The sequence below is a fragment of the Urocampus carinirostris genome, chromosome 14, assembly GCF_059441175.1.
Source record: "Urocampus carinirostris isolate Australia breed hairy pipefish chromosome 14, RoL_Ucar_1.0, whole genome shotgun sequence".
In the NCBI taxonomy this organism is placed as follows: Eukaryota; Metazoa; Chordata; class Actinopteri; order Syngnathiformes; family Syngnathidae; genus Urocampus; species Urocampus carinirostris.
The window spans coordinates 16,081,528-16,099,964 of record NC_142362.1 but is presented as its reverse complement, the minus strand read 5'-3'; the positions used below and the strand labels follow the sequence as shown (position 1 = coordinate 16,099,964).

At 38.6% G+C, this 18,437-nt stretch overlaps 1 protein-coding gene across 1 annotated transcript in view; it reads left to right on the top strand.

The window, feature by feature from the left end:
- scn1laa (sodium channel, voltage-gated, type I-like, alpha) overlaps positions 1-18,437 on the top strand; it is a 55,181-nt gene that overhangs the window by 33,475 nt on the left and 3,269 nt on the right. The window contains exons 11-27 of the mRNA XM_088352691.1: positions 522-728; positions 3,751-3,990; positions 7,569-7,940; positions 8,436-8,553; positions 8,929-9,167; positions 9,434-9,607; positions 9,689-10,045; positions 10,200-10,682; positions 15,395-15,521; positions 15,593-15,747; positions 16,647-16,820; positions 16,971-17,093; positions 17,204-17,479; positions 17,540-17,596; positions 17,716-17,853; positions 17,972-18,076; positions 18,150-18,420. Of these exons, the coding sequence (XP_088208817.1) occupies positions 522-728; positions 3,751-3,990; positions 7,569-7,940; positions 8,436-8,553; positions 8,929-9,167; positions 9,434-9,607; positions 9,689-10,045; positions 10,200-10,682; positions 15,395-15,521; positions 15,593-15,747; positions 16,647-16,820; positions 16,971-17,093; positions 17,204-17,479; positions 17,540-17,596; positions 17,716-17,853; positions 17,972-18,076; positions 18,150-18,420 (3,616 nt within the window). The remainder of the gene's footprint in view (positions 1-521; positions 729-3,750; positions 3,991-7,568; positions 7,941-8,435; positions 8,554-8,928; positions 9,168-9,433; positions 9,608-9,688; positions 10,046-10,199; positions 10,683-15,394; positions 15,522-15,592; positions 15,748-16,646; positions 16,821-16,970; positions 17,094-17,203; positions 17,480-17,539; positions 17,597-17,715; positions 17,854-17,971; positions 18,077-18,149; positions 18,421-18,437) is intronic.

Here is an 18,437-nt window from a genome sequence, read left to right as displayed (position 1 = left end):
CAAATTTTCTTACCTAGAAAATGGTAAAATATTTTACTAATATATATAAGATATAAGATTAATATATAACATTACAAAAAAAAGTCTTAAAACAAGCAAAATGATTTTCTTATTTTACTAAAAAGAAAAGAAAAAAAAACAAGATAAAATATCCTTAAAATAAAGAAAAAATATATACTTTTAATGAACACAACTTTCTGCCAATGAGGTAAGTTTTTGTATTTTGCAGTGTGGGCAGCCATAAAATATATAATTTGCGAAGAAACTCACGATAAAGTTGTTTAATGGTTGCTTAGCTATCATGACCCAACATTAACTCAACATCTACTCAATGCAATTCAGATAGAGAAATCTTTTGTGGATAAACCAGGAAGGTATCAACGACACTGCATGATGTGAAATGGTATATAAATAGAATTGAACAAAAAAAAAAATGCTAGAATCAAGAAATAAACCAATGAAAAGGGCTACAATTTTTCGGTCCGATTCCAACTTTTATAACTGTCCTTTGTTCTTGACAGACACTCCGGGCTTCGGGAAAGCCCTACATGGTGTTCTTTGTGCTGGTTATATTCTTGGGCTCCTTTTATTTAATCAACCTGATTTTGGCGGTGGTGGCGATGGCGTATGAGGAACAGAGCCAGGCCACCATTAAGGAGGCTCAGGAGAAGGAGGAAGAGTTTCAGGCCATGATGGAGCAACTCAAACGACAGCAAGAAGATGTTCAGGTAGGTCGGCCTGTCTTGTGCGTTACCGGATAAGGAGTTATGAAAAGTAACTGCTGCTGCGGCGACGGTAACTAGTTGCTCGATATATTGGGAGATTGCCAGGTTGCCAATGTTGTTATACGTCTTACCGGGCTGCTACGCTCTGCAGTGATGGGTATTGAATTTAAAAAAAGAGCATTTGCTGACCGCCATCGTTAGTACGGGTGGCCATGAGTAAGTTGGATGTTACCTCTATCATCTCTCCATCCTTTAATTTTCTACATGGCTTATCCTCACTAGGGTCCAAGGGTAATGGGCAGAGTACACCCTGAACTGGTTTCCAGCCAGTCGCAGGGCACACAGAGACAAACAATACACATGTTGACTCATACCCAGGGACATGTATCTCTTTGAAATGTGGGAGAAAGCCAAAATACTTGGAGAGAACCCATGAAGGCACTGGGAAAGCATGCAAACTCTGCACAGGAAGGCCGTCAGCTCGATTTGACCTCAGAACAGCGGGCCTACAACTATTATTTCTTCTTTTTTAACCACATTTGTAGCAAAAATAAATAATAAAAATAACATTCTTAAAATGAGCATTATTTTCTGACACAGAAGAAAAATATATGAATTTTATTTTGAAGGATTATTTTCTCCAAAAGTTTGAAAAATAAAACTAAAACTTAACAAAAATGAACCACCACTTCGCTATATTAGACAAGTTTGCCATTATTGTAAGATTCATGTTTTCTTATTTTTCCAGAAAAAAAACTGAAATATAAAATGTAATAAATATATTTCAACAATTTATTTAGAATTACAAATACTAGGAAAAAAAATCAACTGTATTTTTCTAAAAAATCTGGGGTAAATCATAGTTGTAAAATAACTGAAATAATTATAATTACTATATTAACTAACTTTTGTAGTTAATATGAGAAATATAATTAATATGGGTCAAATCGTTTTTTTCTTTTAAAATCATGAAAACACAAAATTGCCAGAACCAGAACAGGAGGAGGACCCAGATGCGTAACGTTTCTCACACAAGCTTTATTTTACGGAAATGGGGCGGTCATGCGTGTTAACACAAACACCAGTGATTCGGCGATCGCTGAGCGGATGAAGTAAGACAGAAGTCTGGCGTGGAACAACAGGAAGCTAGAGGCAGACGAGATCGATACTAGTTACACAAGCAGATACCGGACAGATGGGGTCGATACCGGACAGAACGAGACAGACAGGATCGAAACCAGACACTGTAGACTAGTGTTCGATATCAAACAGGACGAGATAGACAGGGACGATACCCGATACTGGAGATTGTAGCAAGGTATCAGACAGGGCGAGACGGACGGGAACAATACCAGACACTGGAGACTGGAGTTCCATATCAAACAGGACGAGATAGACAGGGACGATACCCGATACTGGAGATTGTAGCAAGGTATCAGACAGGGCGAGACAGACGGGAACGATACCAGACACTGGAGACTGGAGTCCCATATCAAACAGGACGAGATAGACAGGGACGATACCCGATACTGGAGATTGTAGCAAGGTATCAGACAGGGCGAGACAGACGGGAACGATATCAGACACTGGAGACTGGAGTCCCATATCAAACAGGACGAGATAGACAGGGACGATACCCGATACTGGAGATTGTAGCAAGGTATCAGACAGGGCGAGACAGACAGGAACGATACCAGACACTGGAGACTGGAGTCCCATATCAAACAGGACGAGATAGACAGGGACGATACCCGATACTGGAGATTGTAGCAAGGTATCAGACAGGGCGAGACAGACGGGATCAGTACAAGACACTGGAGACTGGAGTCAAATATCAAACAGGGCGAGATAGACGGGATCGATACCGGACAGGATACAGAAGCAGGATACCGGACAGAGTCAAAACAGACGTCTTGCGGGTGCAGAGGTTCGTTGACGGACTGACAAAGGGTGAGTGAGAGCACTGAGCTTAAACAGGAGGGAAGGCAGTCAACGAGCCGCAGCTGGCGCAAAACGGGCGGGGCTAATGGGAAACCGTGACACAAAATAATCTTACAATAAATAACTATAGTATACTTTTTAAAATTTCTCCAGTAGAAAAAAATAAAAATGCAATAGTATGTAGAAGTAAAAAGAAACTTTCCCAATCTACTATTAGCTCAAATTAAAATGTTATTCTCTCTAAGATTTATGTTTCCATTTCATTAGAAAAACAAGTAAAATCATAGTAAATACAAGAAAAATCTCAATGTTTTTTTTCTTTTCGCCTTTATTTATATTTCATTATTTGTTCTAATTTATTTATATATTGGTCTTATTCTTTTCTTTTATTTTTAATTTATTTTAAAAGAAATTAGTTAAAAAGTTAAGAAAATGAGCAAAGGATTCTCTTTTTGGTTCTTTAATTATTACATGTTGAATTTTAAACGGGTCAGCACGGCAGCGCAGTGGTTAGCGCGTGTGCGGCACAGTTCTGAGGTCATGAGATCAAACCTCCTGTGTGGAGTTTGCATGTTCTCCCCGTGCTTGTGTGGGTTACCTCCCACATTCCAAAAACATGCATGTCAGGTTAATTGGCCGGTTCAAATTGTCCCTAGGTGTGAATGAGCGAGCGAATTGTCCGTCCCTGTGTGCCCTGCGATTGGCTGGCAACCAGTTCAGGGTGTCCCCTGCCCACTGCCCGAAGATAGCCGAGATGGGCTCCAGCGCCCCTGCGACCCTACTGAGGATAAGCGGTGCAGATAATAGATGAATGGATGGATGAATTTTAAATGTACCATATTTAAATATATTTAGTTAAGTGTTCATATTGATTTCATCCTTAATTTTTTCCATTTGTTTTGCAGTCTAAAAGGTCCCTGTGTAGTCTATTATTATTCTAAGTGTTGTTTTGATGTTTAAAGGCCATCAATCTTCTCCTGCTGAATGTCATAACATATAATCCAATAACAGAGATGCGTTATTGTGTTACAAAGGATCAAATGACTTGTTTGGAAATCTTAACGTTTTCCCGTCTGCTCGCCAGGCGGCAACCGTAACATCGGAAGAGCGCGGCCAGGTCAGCGGCGTTGCCGAAAGCTCCTCTGAAACGTCTAAACTGAGCTCCAAGAGTGCCAAAGAGCGTTGCAACAGGCGCCGAAAAAAAAAGGATGAGGAAAAGTTGCCAAAGTCCGATTCTCAGGAGAGCATTAAGAAGGCCCGGTGTCGCTTTTCGATGGAGCCCGATGTGCTCAACTACGACATGAAATGCTCCTCCGCCCACCAGGTTCAGTACCAATTGGGGTTGTTCTGTGTCTTTTGTTGCAGTGTAATGTCGCTTTGATAGGGACTGATTTAAACATGCATGCAAAAAAGGGCTCATAGTTGAAAAAGCACGCAAACAAACGCTGTTGTATGAAGCTGCCACACCCACAATTGAGTTAGTCTACTGTCAGGGTTAAAACTTGAGTAGAAAAAAAGAAGAAAAGAACACACTCTGAGTCGGAAACTTAGGTTTTTGATGGCCCAGCTCAGGGAACACCCGCCTCCTTTTTTAGGACGCTCATTTATTGTAAAACACAAGAAGGAAACTACACATCGTTTATATGAACACAGTAAATAAATCTGATTGGTTTAGACAGGATTCACATATTCAATATGTAGTGTATAATGTTGGTCGCTATGACGGCGTGCGGATGAAATAAATGAGTAAAATTTATAAACACACTGCGTCTCTGTGAGGAGAAAGGCAAGCTCTCGGCTTGCAATTTGTCAGTGTCAAGGCCATCTTGATGAGCTAGCTAGCAGACCTCATAGTGGCCTTCAAGTTGTATGGGATAGCAGAGAGGAGCTCTGTGTACCTCTTTGATAACAGATAGGGAGGTTACTAGTGGCCTCCAGGCTGTAGAGACAAAGTTCCTTTGGCTTGGGAAACCTACTCTCCCGACCCTGAAGGCGCCCGCGAAATCGTAAAACCTCACACTTATTGAGCACTTTAGAAATGTAAACGTATAAATACATATGAAGAGTATAAAAGTATATATTGGATAGAATATAGTATAAAGGGCACATTTAGACCATAAGTTCCCATACAGCTACGCATTTATTTTGGACATTACCACAAAACACTGGAAGAAGTATATGCAAACCTGTTGATTTATTCAGCATGTGCCAAATCGGTGGACTGACTGCAATGGATGAGGAAAGATAAATTGAATAGCTCCTTTGCACGTGTGCATTTTTTAAATGCTAGAACAAAAAAGAACCCTGGTCTGATTTATGAACGTATGGTATCAGCACTATTGCGCCACTGGCTACCCAACCAACAAACAACATGAATTATCTCTTATAGTAAAAATGCAATTAGTTTTTTTTTTTTTTTGATTAAAAAAATAGGACCAAGAGATTTGACAATTGTTTCCCTAAAAAATATGTCATGGTTATAATGATTACACCTCACAATACATTGTTGACTTCTGTTAAGGTTTTGTGGGGGAAATGGACGAATGTGGGTGAAGCAGGAACTGGAGGGAGGGGTGCTTAAAAAGAAGGGTACAATTTAATAAAAAATGAGATGCTGAGTAACAAATATGGGTTTTCAAAATACGAAATGTCCAAACAGAACCAAACCTGGTAAAGTCCAGACAAGAAACACAAGCCAAAACCAAATTTTACCAAACGTAAAATGCAAGGAACAAAGTAACAAACTAATAAGTGGGCTCTAAACTACCAACGAAATGTCCAAATAAGAAACCAGAAACAAATGAAAACATAGCTGGTATGGCAGTGAAATGAAAATTACCTGTCGACAAAATGACTTTTTAAAGGGTGAAGAGAATTAGGGATGGGTGTGTGCCTGGTTCTAAAACAGCTAAGCGCCCCCTGGTGGGAGGAGGCGCATGAGACCCTAAAAACTTGACCATTTGTACCTCCAACATTTGGCAGTACACTGCAGAAAAAATAAATTAAACAACTAACATTACCACCTATGCTTATTTTTAATGTAGTTTGTCTAATTTAATGTATATATTGACTTATTTTGTAATAATATAAGAAAATATACATTTAAAATAAGACTTAAACATGTTGTTAAACTAGCAAATACATAAATCATCTGCCAGATAAAATATTTTTTCTTAAATTTCTGTTTTTTTTCTCTCATTTTTATTGGACAAAAAACATCATATATCTTAAAACAAATGCATTATTTAAATAACTAATGATGATAATTTAATTTGTTAACATATTTCTATGTATGATTATATCATATATTATTATCTTTCTATAATATATTTATAATATTATATTGTTATATAATTATGATAATAATAATAATTGTTATTTTTATTATTCAAATAATTAAAAAGAAAAAAACATCCTAAAATCTAGGAGAAATCTCTTAATTTAAATGCAAATTTTATTGAGGAGGATTGAAAGCCTATGACAATACTTTTGTAACTTGCTTCCTCCTTTTTTTTTAAGTTTTGCATATCACCTTACAAGAAACATTTAAGAAGAAAATGTATATGTAATCATTTATTTATTGAAGAGCATTTTTTTTCTAATCGTGATAGGAAATTTACATTCGGCTAGATATGACAATGTCAGGACCAGAACGAAAACAGGACCCAATTGGGTTACGTTTCTCACAAGTTTTATTAAAGGAAAGAGGGAGGGCTAGGCGCAGGAAGCAAGTCGCTCTCGTACTCTAATTGTGATCCGAACACGGTACTGGATCTTCCGTAGCGAGCGATAGCGGTGTCAAGGAGGGAAAAACAGGTCGATAGCCGGGATAGGGGAGCAAAAACGTGGTCGGGGTCAGAAACCAGTCGTAAGCCGGGACGGGAGAGCAGACGGGGTCGGGATCAAAAACGGGTCGTAACCGGAGACAGACGGGAGCAAAAACGAGACAGGTGGGAGTCAGGGTCGAAAAAGGCTTGCCTAGTATACACTGAGGTTTGCAGATGGACAGACAACCGGGGATTGACAGGACTGGGTTTAAATAGGGACCGGGAGCCAATCAGATCCGGCAGCGGTTGGCGCCAAAAGAGCAAGCACAGGTGGTTCACATTGGTAATCATGGCAGACAATTTTACTTGTTTTAAGGATGTGTTTTCTCAAGATACAAAAAAATATATATACAATAGGAAAAATATAGAAAAATGGAGATTTTCAGTCAACCGGGTAAAAAAGAACTTTTATTTAGTACACACCTCTAAGATCCAATGTGTGTGTACAAATAAAACATTGTTCAATTGAATATCTGATTTTAAATGTAGGATCAATAGTTACGCATTGAGTTGCAAATTAATGGAAGCCCGGACAAAATGTTCTGCTTATCTAATGTTAATTTATTAGGTTGAGTGAGTGTACTTAATGTGACGTTTATCTTGTGATTATTTGTTGAAACTACTGTGCATCTCTCAATGATTTGCTACGCATTGCATGTTTATGCTGACAATGTTGTTATTTTCATTCAAATCAAGCCTAAAAAGTAAGCTTGTTTATGCGTTTGGCCCTTCACTATCCTCATTTAAAACCCAAAGGATCTTCATCGCTCTCTCCATTGCTGATGATGTCATCATTTTTATTTTTTGTTAGCTTTCCATGTAATGCTTTACTCCATTCCGGGCATCATTATGATCAATTCTTTCCTTCCGTCCGCACCATCGTCATGGTTTTCACATGGCTTTTAATTTTTTTCTGCTTTTGCTGATTGCACATTAGCCATCATCTCCCTCATCCCGCCACTCGAAATATGCCCACCGAAGCTCCATCAAGTCACATGATTGTCCTAAAGTTGTTTCTTCTTCACACTACCCCGTGTATTCGTCCCTGCTACTGAAGAATATCTTTCTCTCTTAGTCCATTCTGAGTATTCACGGACCCCCATTCTCATCCAGACGGAACAGCAGGACCAGCGTTTTCAGTTCCCAAAGCCAATCGCAAGATGTGGGCTCAGAGAATGGGTTTGCAGATGATGAGAACAGCATTTTTGAGGACAACCGCAGTCGAAGAAAATCTTTGTTTTTGAGACGGGGGAGTGATCGCCACAGCAGCAGTATCAGCCAGTCCAGCTTCTTCCCACGTCCGTTGGTTTCACCCTGCCGGAAGAAGCAGACGGCTGTAGACTGCAATGGAGTAGTGTCCATAATGGCTGTCGATTCAATCCCGTTATCGCCTATGGGGCGCTTTGCTCCTAAGCTGACTGTAGATATGACCTCCAATAGAGACAAAGTAAGAAAGGGTCGTCCTGTTTCGCCTTGGCATCCGTTTATTTGCTTGTTGTCCTGACTCTGTTGTAAAGCTTAACCGTTTAAATGGGTATTTGGATCCAGGAATACTTCACTGTTAAAAAATATTCATTGTTTTGGGGGGAAAGGAAAACTCAAAGAAGCAAGAGAGTCTTGGCACCGGCAGGGTAAAAAGCGATCCCGTTACGTGTTAATAAATGATAAAACACGCCTTTTTCTTGTGGTCCAGTTCAGTTCCAGTCATTTGGTTGCATTTCAATTTCCAAAGGTTCCAGAAGATCCAGTTTGAACAGATCCACCCATTCGAATGCCATCCCAAAAACTCTAGATCAGGGCAAACTGAACTGAACTATAAGGCTCTTATTTTAACAGTGATATTTTTGTATAAAAGCCATTTCAGTATTTACAAATGTTTAATATCGCCAAAGATCTGGTATCTCACCGATTTGACAAAAGTTTGTTTTTTACCCCCTTCCAGGGTGATACCACCGACACAGATGGAGGCACACATCTGGAATGCCCCGACTTTTCCGAGAACCCAAAGGGCAGGGACAGAACCTATAGTGCAGCCAGTGTTATAACCAGCACAATGGAAGGTTAGGTTCTGGATTGTGAAATACAGGAGACCCCTGGATACAGTGTCACCGCCTTGTTGCTTGTTAACTTAACAGTGTACTATTCCTCTTGACGACATCTACAAAACATTATTTCACCTGCCCAAAAACTAAAATTAAAATGTGTTAGTGCTAATGTTGCGTTACGATTCTTAGATGCCTTTCTGCAATTGGTTGACTTCATATAGAATGCTTGTTTGCTATACATACATACATTGTAAACTGGGAGATCTACAGTAACTTGAAGCGCTATATAAAATACAGTCTATTTACCATTTAGCATGTCGTATCCCGGGGGTCTGCTGCATTTACTAATCATTAAATACAAACAGCAATGGAATCTTTCATTTACAACAGAGCTAGAAGAATCCAGACAAAAGTGTCCTCCCTGCTGGTACAGTTTTGCAAACACGTTCCTTATCTGGGAGTGTTGTCCGGTCTGGATGATGATCAAGAAGGTGGTCAGGCTCATCGTGAATGATCCGTTTACAGACTTAACCATCACCATTTGCATTGTGCTCAACACTTTATTCATGGCCATGGAGCATTACCCAATGACCAAGGATTTTGCCAAAACATTAAGTGTGGGCAACATGGTGAGTTGAAGACCTTGGAAAATGGTGTAAAATGTCTCATCTGTGGATTTTTTATTTTACACATTAGTTCTGGTGTTTCAATTTGGAATTAGGTCCCTCCAGTTATTAGAATCGTATAAAATAGAATTGTCTCTATTGTCATTTAATAGTGTACATTGTTTACAACGAGATTAGACGTGTGAAGGAGTCCTTCACAATGTTGGAGGCAATGTCCTCCAGACTGGGCAGAGAGTGTTGTCATTTAAAGTGTATTTCTGTTTCTCAAGGTATTCACTGGCATCTTCACAGCGGAAATGGTCTTTAAGATTATCGCAATGGATCCTTACTATTATTTTCAGGAAGGATGGAATATTTTTGACGGAATTATTGTCAGTTTAAGTTTAATGGAGCTCTGCTTGTCCAATGTTGTTGGCATGTCTGTCTTGAGATCTTTCAGATTGGTAAGCTTGAACGTTCTGCCTGAATTTTCTCTGACAAAAAACAAAGGGAAACTTTCAACCCTTGTTCTTTTCTCCCAACAGCTTCGAGTGTTCAAGTTGGCAAAGTCATGGCCGACTCTCAACACCCTTATCAAAATCATTGGTAACTCTGTGGGGGCTTTGGGCAACCTGACACTGGTGCTGGCCATTATTGTCTTCATCTTTGCTGTAGTGGGCATGCAGCTCTTTGGAAAAAGTTACAAAGACTGCGTGTGTAAAATATCCAGCACTTGTACCCTGCCTCGCTGGCACATGAGCGACTTTTTCCATTCATTCCTCATTGTTTTCCGAGTGCTGTGTGGAGAATGGATAGAGACCATGTGGGACTGCATGGAGGTGGCTGGACCAACCATGTGCATCACTGTCTACATGATGGTCATGGTTATTGGAAACCTCGTGGTACATTTTTCATCTCTTCCCGAGTCCAAATCACCTAAATCTATAAGCTAATTAAAGCGACTTAAGATTGTTACAAAAAAATATTGAGTGAGAGCATTTTGCAGTCTCACAATACCCAGACCTTGATCTGTTTGGTTGTATTTGGATCTTCTAGGTGCTGAACCTGTTCCTGGCCTTGCTATTGAGTTCGTTTAGTGCGGACAACCTGGCTGCCACTGAGGACGATAGTGACACAAACAATTTGCAGATCGCCATCGCACGGATCCACAATGGCATTGCCTTCGTCAAATCTCTTCTTCAAAGCACTTGCAATAGTGTCTGTATAAGGGGTGACGAGCAAAACCAGGGAGAGGACAACGCATCCCTGGAGGATTTCCATAAATCTTCAGGACCTAACGGCATCCCTAACCATACCATTAAGGAGCTACCCCGGAACGGGAATGGGGATGTGACCGGAGTGGGCAAAAGTGGGGACAAGTACATCGTGTGCAGCAAGACCGATGATTCCATAATGTCTTTCATCAACAATCCAAGTCTGACACTCAATGTTCCTATTGCGTTGGGCGAGTCTGACTTTGAAAATCTCAACACGGAGGACTTCAGTAGCGTCTCATCTGATGCACCTGAATGCAATGTGGTAAGGATTATTCAGTGGTTGTGAATCCTGACATGTACATCTTCAGTCTGTCCCTCTACTATGTCCAGTATCGGTTTCCGGCCCTGTTCTACAACGCCATTCTATCCCTCTACTCTGTCCAGTAAAGGTTTTTGGTTTTGTGGCTCATTCCTCCTAGTCATGCTCAACCTGTCTAAGCTGACGTCTACATTCTCTCCTCTACTACGTTCAGTATTGTTTTTTTTCTGGTTCAGTTCTGTTTCTTATTCCTCCCATGCCTGCCCAACCTGTCTATCCTGACACCTAAATCTTCATTCTCTCCCAGATCTATGCCGAGTTGGTTTCTGGTTCTGTTGTTCGTCTCAATTTTCTCCCTTTAATACTTCCAGTATCAGTTTCTGATTCTGGTGCTCATTCCTGCTTGGTCTTCTCAACTTGTCTATCCTGTAATAACCATCTCCATTCCCTCCCTATACTTTGTCCACTATCGCTTTTCTCATTCTGTTGCACATCTCCATCTCTCCCTTTACTATGTACAATATTGGTTTCTGGTGCTGTTCTGTGGCTCGTTCCTCCCCTGCCTGTTCAAATTGTCTATCCTGGCATAAACATCTTCATTCTCGCCTGCTACCGTTTCCAGTATTAGATTCTCATTCAGTTGTACATCTCCATTCTATGCCTCTACTATGTACAGTATTGGTTTTGTGTTGTACTTTGTTGCTTGTTTCTCCCCTGACTCCCCAACTTGTCTATTCTGATCACTACGTCTATACTATCACACTCTACTATGTCCAGTATTGGTTTTTGGTTCTCTTGTACATCTCTATTCTCTGCCTCTATTATGTTTAGTATTGGTTTCTGGTTATGTTGTGATGCAAAACCACAATGAATGGGAAAAAAATCCATTCAGATAAGGTCTTCATGACAAATTATTTTGGTTTCCTGTTTGGCAGATAAAATCAACTATTAGCACAATTACGATTTCTAACTAATGTGGCCTGAAACCAAGAATATTTTGCACATAACTGTTTAGGTCTGCTAGTTAGAAAACACTAGAGATAGTTGCTCGATTTTTTTTCCTGACCTACCAACCCCACTGGAAGTGGAAGTGCTTGGATTTATCACTATTATTTTTTATGATTTAGCTAAGCTCTTCCATGTGATGGTGCCACACGAGAAACTCCCTCATAAATCGCGCCAGTCCACCTCAAACAATATCTTGTCATTGGGTAATTAGTTCACCCTCACAGGAGCACTAGCTGTTTTATTTTGCTTTTTTTACCTCTACCCTACGGATATTTTTGGTTGAATCTAGTGTGCACTTGATATTCTCAGTGCGCACTGCTTATGTGCACCCTGGGAAATGTAGTTGTCGTGATAAAAGGAGGTGATATTATTGCCGCAATAATCTACTGAAGGATATATAAATAGTATCTTAACAAAAATAGCTAAATCAATTGTATATTATATATAGTGAAGGATTTGTTGGACCAATTTCAACTGATATTTTTTTTATTATTCAATGGGTGTTCCCTATATGACATGGTGCCTGGAAATATGGGAATCATGTATCACACAAACACAAGTTCATTTTTTATGCTACAAAAAAGAATCAGAAGATAAATTAAAGAGAACCACTTTCTAAAATAAAGACCTTTATTTTAAAGTTTTGTAAATTTTAAAATAGCACCAATAAGGAAAACAAATGTTTTTTTTAAATGTATGTAAAAATAAAAAAACAAAACAAAATATCTTCAACCCTTCAAGACGATTTGAAAAGGTGCCTGACAATTTTCAAGACTAAATATTTGTTTAAAGGCTAGTTATTTGATACAAATGTCAAAAGAAATGGATAATTTGATGTCACGTAATGTCGCTTAGCTTTGTGTGGTTTAGGAAAAAGTAACATAAAAAAATCCAAAACAAAAACAAACCAATGCATTCCGAAAAATTGTGTGAAATTGTGAATCAATCTTAATAATGATTTAAAAGGGTTGCTGGACAATTTTGAAGTTTTAACAATTATTTGAAAGCCAATTTATTGAAAAAAAAAAAGATTACAAAAATTAATGTTTGAATGTAACGTAGCGAGACGTAGCTTCGTGTAGTGAAACCTTGGGTAGCGTAACTTAATATAAAAAAAATTAGAACAAAAACAAAACATTTTGAAAGAAAGGTGACAAATTGTGGATCAATCTTAATGGTATTTTAAAAGGGTGTCGTACAATTCTTGAATTCAATCATTTATTTAGAGCCCAAGTGTGTAATATTTGACCAGTAGATGGAACTGTTATCTAATGCTGCTATGCTGTGCTCTGTGGCCAGACAAACATAGGAGTGACCTCTAGTTATCACCTTACCAGCTCAGTAGCCTAGATGGTAAGGCGCCCGCTTTGAGACTGGGAGGTCGCTGGTTCGCGCCTCGGCCGAGTCATACCTAAGACTTATAACATTGGTAAAAATGGTGGCGCCCTCTGTTGGCTGCGGCTGCATCGGCTCGCTACAATGGGTCAAGTGTATCGACATTTCGTTCTGTGTACATTGTTACAAAGAATGACAATACAAAGGAAATTATTATTATTATTATTATTAGACTATGTAAAAGATATACAAAATTCGTGACCATTGTTTTTTTGTTTTTTTTTAATAAAAATTAACATTGTATGATAGTTCATGTATTTTTGCCTAGTATTTAAATCATTTTTGTTTTTTTACTGAATGAAAGTTTTTTTGTACAACTAGGAGGCTCTGAATATTACACACTGTCTTTTAAAAGTCAGTTTATTGAAAAAATTATATTTTGAAATTGGATGTTTTGATGTAAGGTATTATATAGCGTAACGTAATGTAGTGTAACGTGGCGTAGCATAGCATAGCATAAAGTACAGTTATGTAATATAATGTAATGCAATATACTTTTTTTTGTTTTTGTGTGTTTTGAGTATTTGTCTTGAGTCAACTTTATTTAGTAAAACCTGTATATTAAAATATGTGAGCTTTAGATTATAATAATTCGTCTGTGACATGGTTTGTTTGAACGACTATTAAATTTGTATGTTTTTTTGATTTATTTTTTACGACCCATCCAAATAAAATGTCATTCACAATGATAGTAGAGGTAATGAAAGCACCATTAAACTATTTCTTAATAGTTTTTTTACATGTAATAATACACTAAGAGTGAGCGACCCCAGTGCAGAGGGCACTTAAGAATGCGAACGATTTAAATTCTTCCGAAACACGTACAGTATAACATACATAAACAAAACAAAAAGGATTTGAAATTACAATAAGTACTTATACAGGCATGCCCTCTTATCCAATTATGTGCCTTTTAAACATCAAGGCTCAGTTTGTTTTGTATAGAAGCAAAGCTTACATTGTGAAAGAAACGCGATACCCTTGTTTAACCTAAAATATTTTCCTGTACAATAGTGTTTAGGAAGAACGCTTATAAAAGCACTTTACTGTACATTACCCTCATAATGGAGATGTAATCACACAAAAAACCTCTTAGCTGAGTGGCCTTTTTCTGAACTTAATACCCAGCTAATGTTTGTGACTTCATGATTATTTGTCAATATTGTCGCGTCCATTACATTAAAATGTTCGTTGTTTTAATAATTTCATGGAGTTTGAAATTTATTGTAAGATTGTATGAGATCAGTGGCTCGCTTTTTATTTAGGCACGGATTTATCACAAATAATTGACAGATTTCGAGTGTACATTGAAAGCATAATTGGTGGCACAAACACATTAAGTTTAGTGCTAGGCGCATATCACAGTTACATGTTTACATAATTCCCCGCATTGCATTAGGCAGTCCCCGGACGGTCCACGGCTCCTCCACTATTCACCATGAAACCTTTCAGGCTGCTCGCATCCTCAAACTCTTAGCGGACACACCCTTTGTAAAGGCGGGCGCAGAGCCACATTGCCTGGATACAAGCGCCAGCATTATCATGATTAGCTATTGGATTTGATTTTATGCTTTGACAGAGATAGACATGCACAAGAGGTATTACATCGGCAAGATGTTCTGTATTCTGTATGTGCTTTACTGTTGTGTTCTTGCATTGTATTGATAAGACTAAAGAGAGAAAAGAACTGGTTTAGAGTATCCTAGAATCTTTTGTACAAATTACTTTTAGAGGACTGTGTTATCCTAAATGTTTTTATCGAGCTTGTTTTTTTTTTAATTGGAGCTGTAAAAAGGACTTTCTCCAAAACATTTCCATAAACTTGCACACAAACATAAATTTCTCAAACATCTGGGTGGGATGAAGAGTAATTAAGATTACCACTCCTAATTGATTATGTTATTGATTGGTAGCTTGGTCGAGATAGATTTGTCTGGCTTTAAAATCCAGCCTGCTTAAAAATCAATAAATATTAAACTGCTAAAAAACAAAAATGTAAGGTTTATGATTGTCAAAATTAAAAAAAAACAATAACAGGGGCAAAATGTCTCACAAAGATAATCTGTAAACCAGTAAACAAAATACTTATTTCTGCTCCTGATGACACTAAAAGGACCAAGATCTATTGAATAGAAAATTGTCTAAAATGTTAAAGTGAAATAGTCAATCAGATTGGGTTTGGCATTGTGTATTGTTCATTTTAACCCTTTTGAAACAGTCCGCCCACTAGAACGTCTTCATTAAATCAACTTATCATGCTCCTGTTCCATGTTATTCTAATGTCAGCTGCTGGTTTGTCATCATCCATTTAGACCATCGATGATGAAGGCCAGCTCAGCACCTCTGAGGGCAGCACAGTGGACTTAAGGGAAAAGGACGGAGATTCTCAAGACTTTGAACTAGAGGAATCTATGGAACCTGACGCCTGCTTCCCTGACGGTAAGCATCGGTTCAAATGCAACCATGACTGATCTTTGTGGTCAAATAAGCTTGTGTTTTTTCTGCTCTAGGCTGTGTGCAGAGGTTCCAGTGTTGCCAAGTAAACGTTGAAGTGGGCAGGTGGAAAATATGGTGGACTATTAGAAAAACATGCTACCGAATAGTAGAGCACAATTGGTTCGAGAGTTTTATAATCTTCATGATCTTGCTCAGTAGTGGCGCTTTGGTAAGTTTTTTTTACTTATAGACTGTAACGCCTGGTTCAAACTGACCATTGGAACGGATGCGCATGCCATATAGACCGCAATTTGCATTGAGTTTGTTGCGTAAGCGATACGTGTCCGGAAATCTCCACCAGCGAGACAACAAGGTCACGGGGGTTTACGCGATGCCAACTGCGGCGTGTAAAAAGCTGCCGGTAGTTGTAAAGAATAGCTTTCCATTCATTCATTGAAAACATTTATGGATTATCGCAATATTATTTCCTGAGGCTTTATTCATGGGGAGTTACTTTTCTTGCTTGAATCAGGTTGTCTTCTCACCTTTGTAGTTGTCAAGCTGTTTTTTTTATGTTTTAATGTCAAACTCATTCTGAAATATTTTCAATAAACCTTTGCTTTTACTGGTTTACTTTTCAAGGTATTGCTCCTTCACTGATTTGCATTGTGCATTGTGTTCTGCAGACTAATTGACCTAACAGTCCGCTTCAGTTCACGTTGATGATCGCAATTATTATTTGACAGTCCAGTAGTTACTTGTAAAAAAAAAAAAAAGAGTTTAAAAGTACTTATATTGGTTAATTAAATACTTGATCTGTACTATAGTAGGTTGGATTCCCAATTGTCTTTCTATTCAATTGAAACCAATTTGCCTCACGACCTCCTTTCTGGTTCATGTCATTCCTTCAACTTCATCATAATTCGTATACACGGCGTCTAAAAAAACATGCAAAACACTGGATTGGATTTACAAAATACTTTCTATACCTATGACGTCCGTTCGGAAAGTGCACTGCATCAATTCCACAGTGGGTGTGAATTGGGCGTGATGACCTTTATGTTTGAGTATTTACCTATCGTGGGTAAATTATAACTATCCTTACTGATTTGTATGGTTCACAAACAGGCTTTTGAAGATGTGTACATTGAAACCAGGAAGAGCATCAAAGCGATGTTGGAGTATGCAGACAAAATGTTCACTTACATCTTTATCTTGGAAATGTTACTGAAGTGGGTGGCCTACGGCTATGCCAAGTATTTCACAAATGCCTGGTGCTGGCTTGACTTCCTGATTGTTGCTGTAAGTTTATATCTTTGGAAAAAAATATTGAATATGTTAAAAGAGAGGATGGAATTCCAAAAAACCTCTACACAATGAGATATAGGTCATGCTAACTTTTGTCCAAGACATGCGTCTTATATCTGCTCTTGCTATGCTCGCATTCCACAGGTTTCACTGGTCAGTCTGACAGCCAACGCTATGGGATTTGCTGAACTTGGGGCCATCAAGTCACTGAGAACCCTGCGAGCTCTGAGACCCCTGAGAGCCCTTTCCAGGTTCGAGGGAATGAGGGTAAGTCTTTCAAAAACTTCCCATTTTTCAATGGTTCTTTCTCACAGAGAGAACTATTGCTATTTTCACTCAAAAGATTCACGAATCTGTGTTTTGGGGGATTTTTACAGGTGGTAGTCAATGCACTACTAGGGGCAATTCCTTCCATCTTCAATGTACTATTGGTGTGCCTCATCTTCTGGCTCATCTTTAGCATCATGGGCGTGAACTTATTTGCTGGAAAGTACTACCACTGTGTCAACAGAACCACAGATGAGCGATTTCTGCCAAGCGAAGTGGCAAACATGACGCAATGTTTGGCATTGGGGAAGGAAGCTGCCCGATGGAAGAACATCAAAGTCAACTTTGACAATGTGGGATTGGGCTACCTTGCATTGCTACAAGTGGTGAGTTAACTCATAAAATTGGAGTTAATTTCAAATGACTGTATTGGGAATTGTACACAGGCTACGTTTAAAGGATGGATGGACATCATGTATGCGGCGGTAGACTCCCCTAAAGAGGTGATAAAATTATAGGTTAATCTCTTGCAGATTCCACTAGATTCAGATTTTGTTTTTTTTTCTCAATATTTTGACACAATGTAATAGATAACTAATTTTCCCTTCCTGTGCTATCCAAGAATGAAGAACAGCCAGCTTATGAGATCAACCTGAAGATGTATCTGTATTTTGTTGTTTTCATCATATTTGGCGCCTTCTTTACACTCAACCTCTTCATTGGTGTAATAATTGACAATTTCAATCAGCAAAAGAGAAAGATAAGTATTAAGTCTTTCATTGATGGTTTTACTACAATCCAGAGGTCAATGAGTTTTATTTGTTGGGTTCCATTGTTTTCATTGCATTGATTTAACGTACCCTTCATTGTCTTTATACTTTGGAGGCCAAGACATCTTCATGACTGAAGAACAGAAGAAATACTACAATGCCATGAAAAAGCTAGGTTCAAAGAAACCACAAAAACCTATTCCCAGACCATCGGTACGTGGATCAAAAACTATGCTGTTTAAATCAGATGAAACTGATTTCCATTTAATTGTTTTTTCCACATTAGAACAAGATTCAAGCGTACATATTTGACCTCACCACAAAACAAGCATTTGATGTGGTGATCATGGTTCTCATATGGCTCAACATGGTCACTATGATGGTGGAAACTGATGACCAGTCAGCTAAAAAGAAAGAAATTCTCAGTTGGATCAACGGCGTCTTCATTTGCGTTTTCACAGGCGAATGTTTGATGAAGATGATCGCACTTCGCCAGTACTTTTTCACAAACGGCTGGAATGTGTTTGATTTTATCGTCGTTGTTCTCTCAATCATTGGTACGGCCTATTTTCGT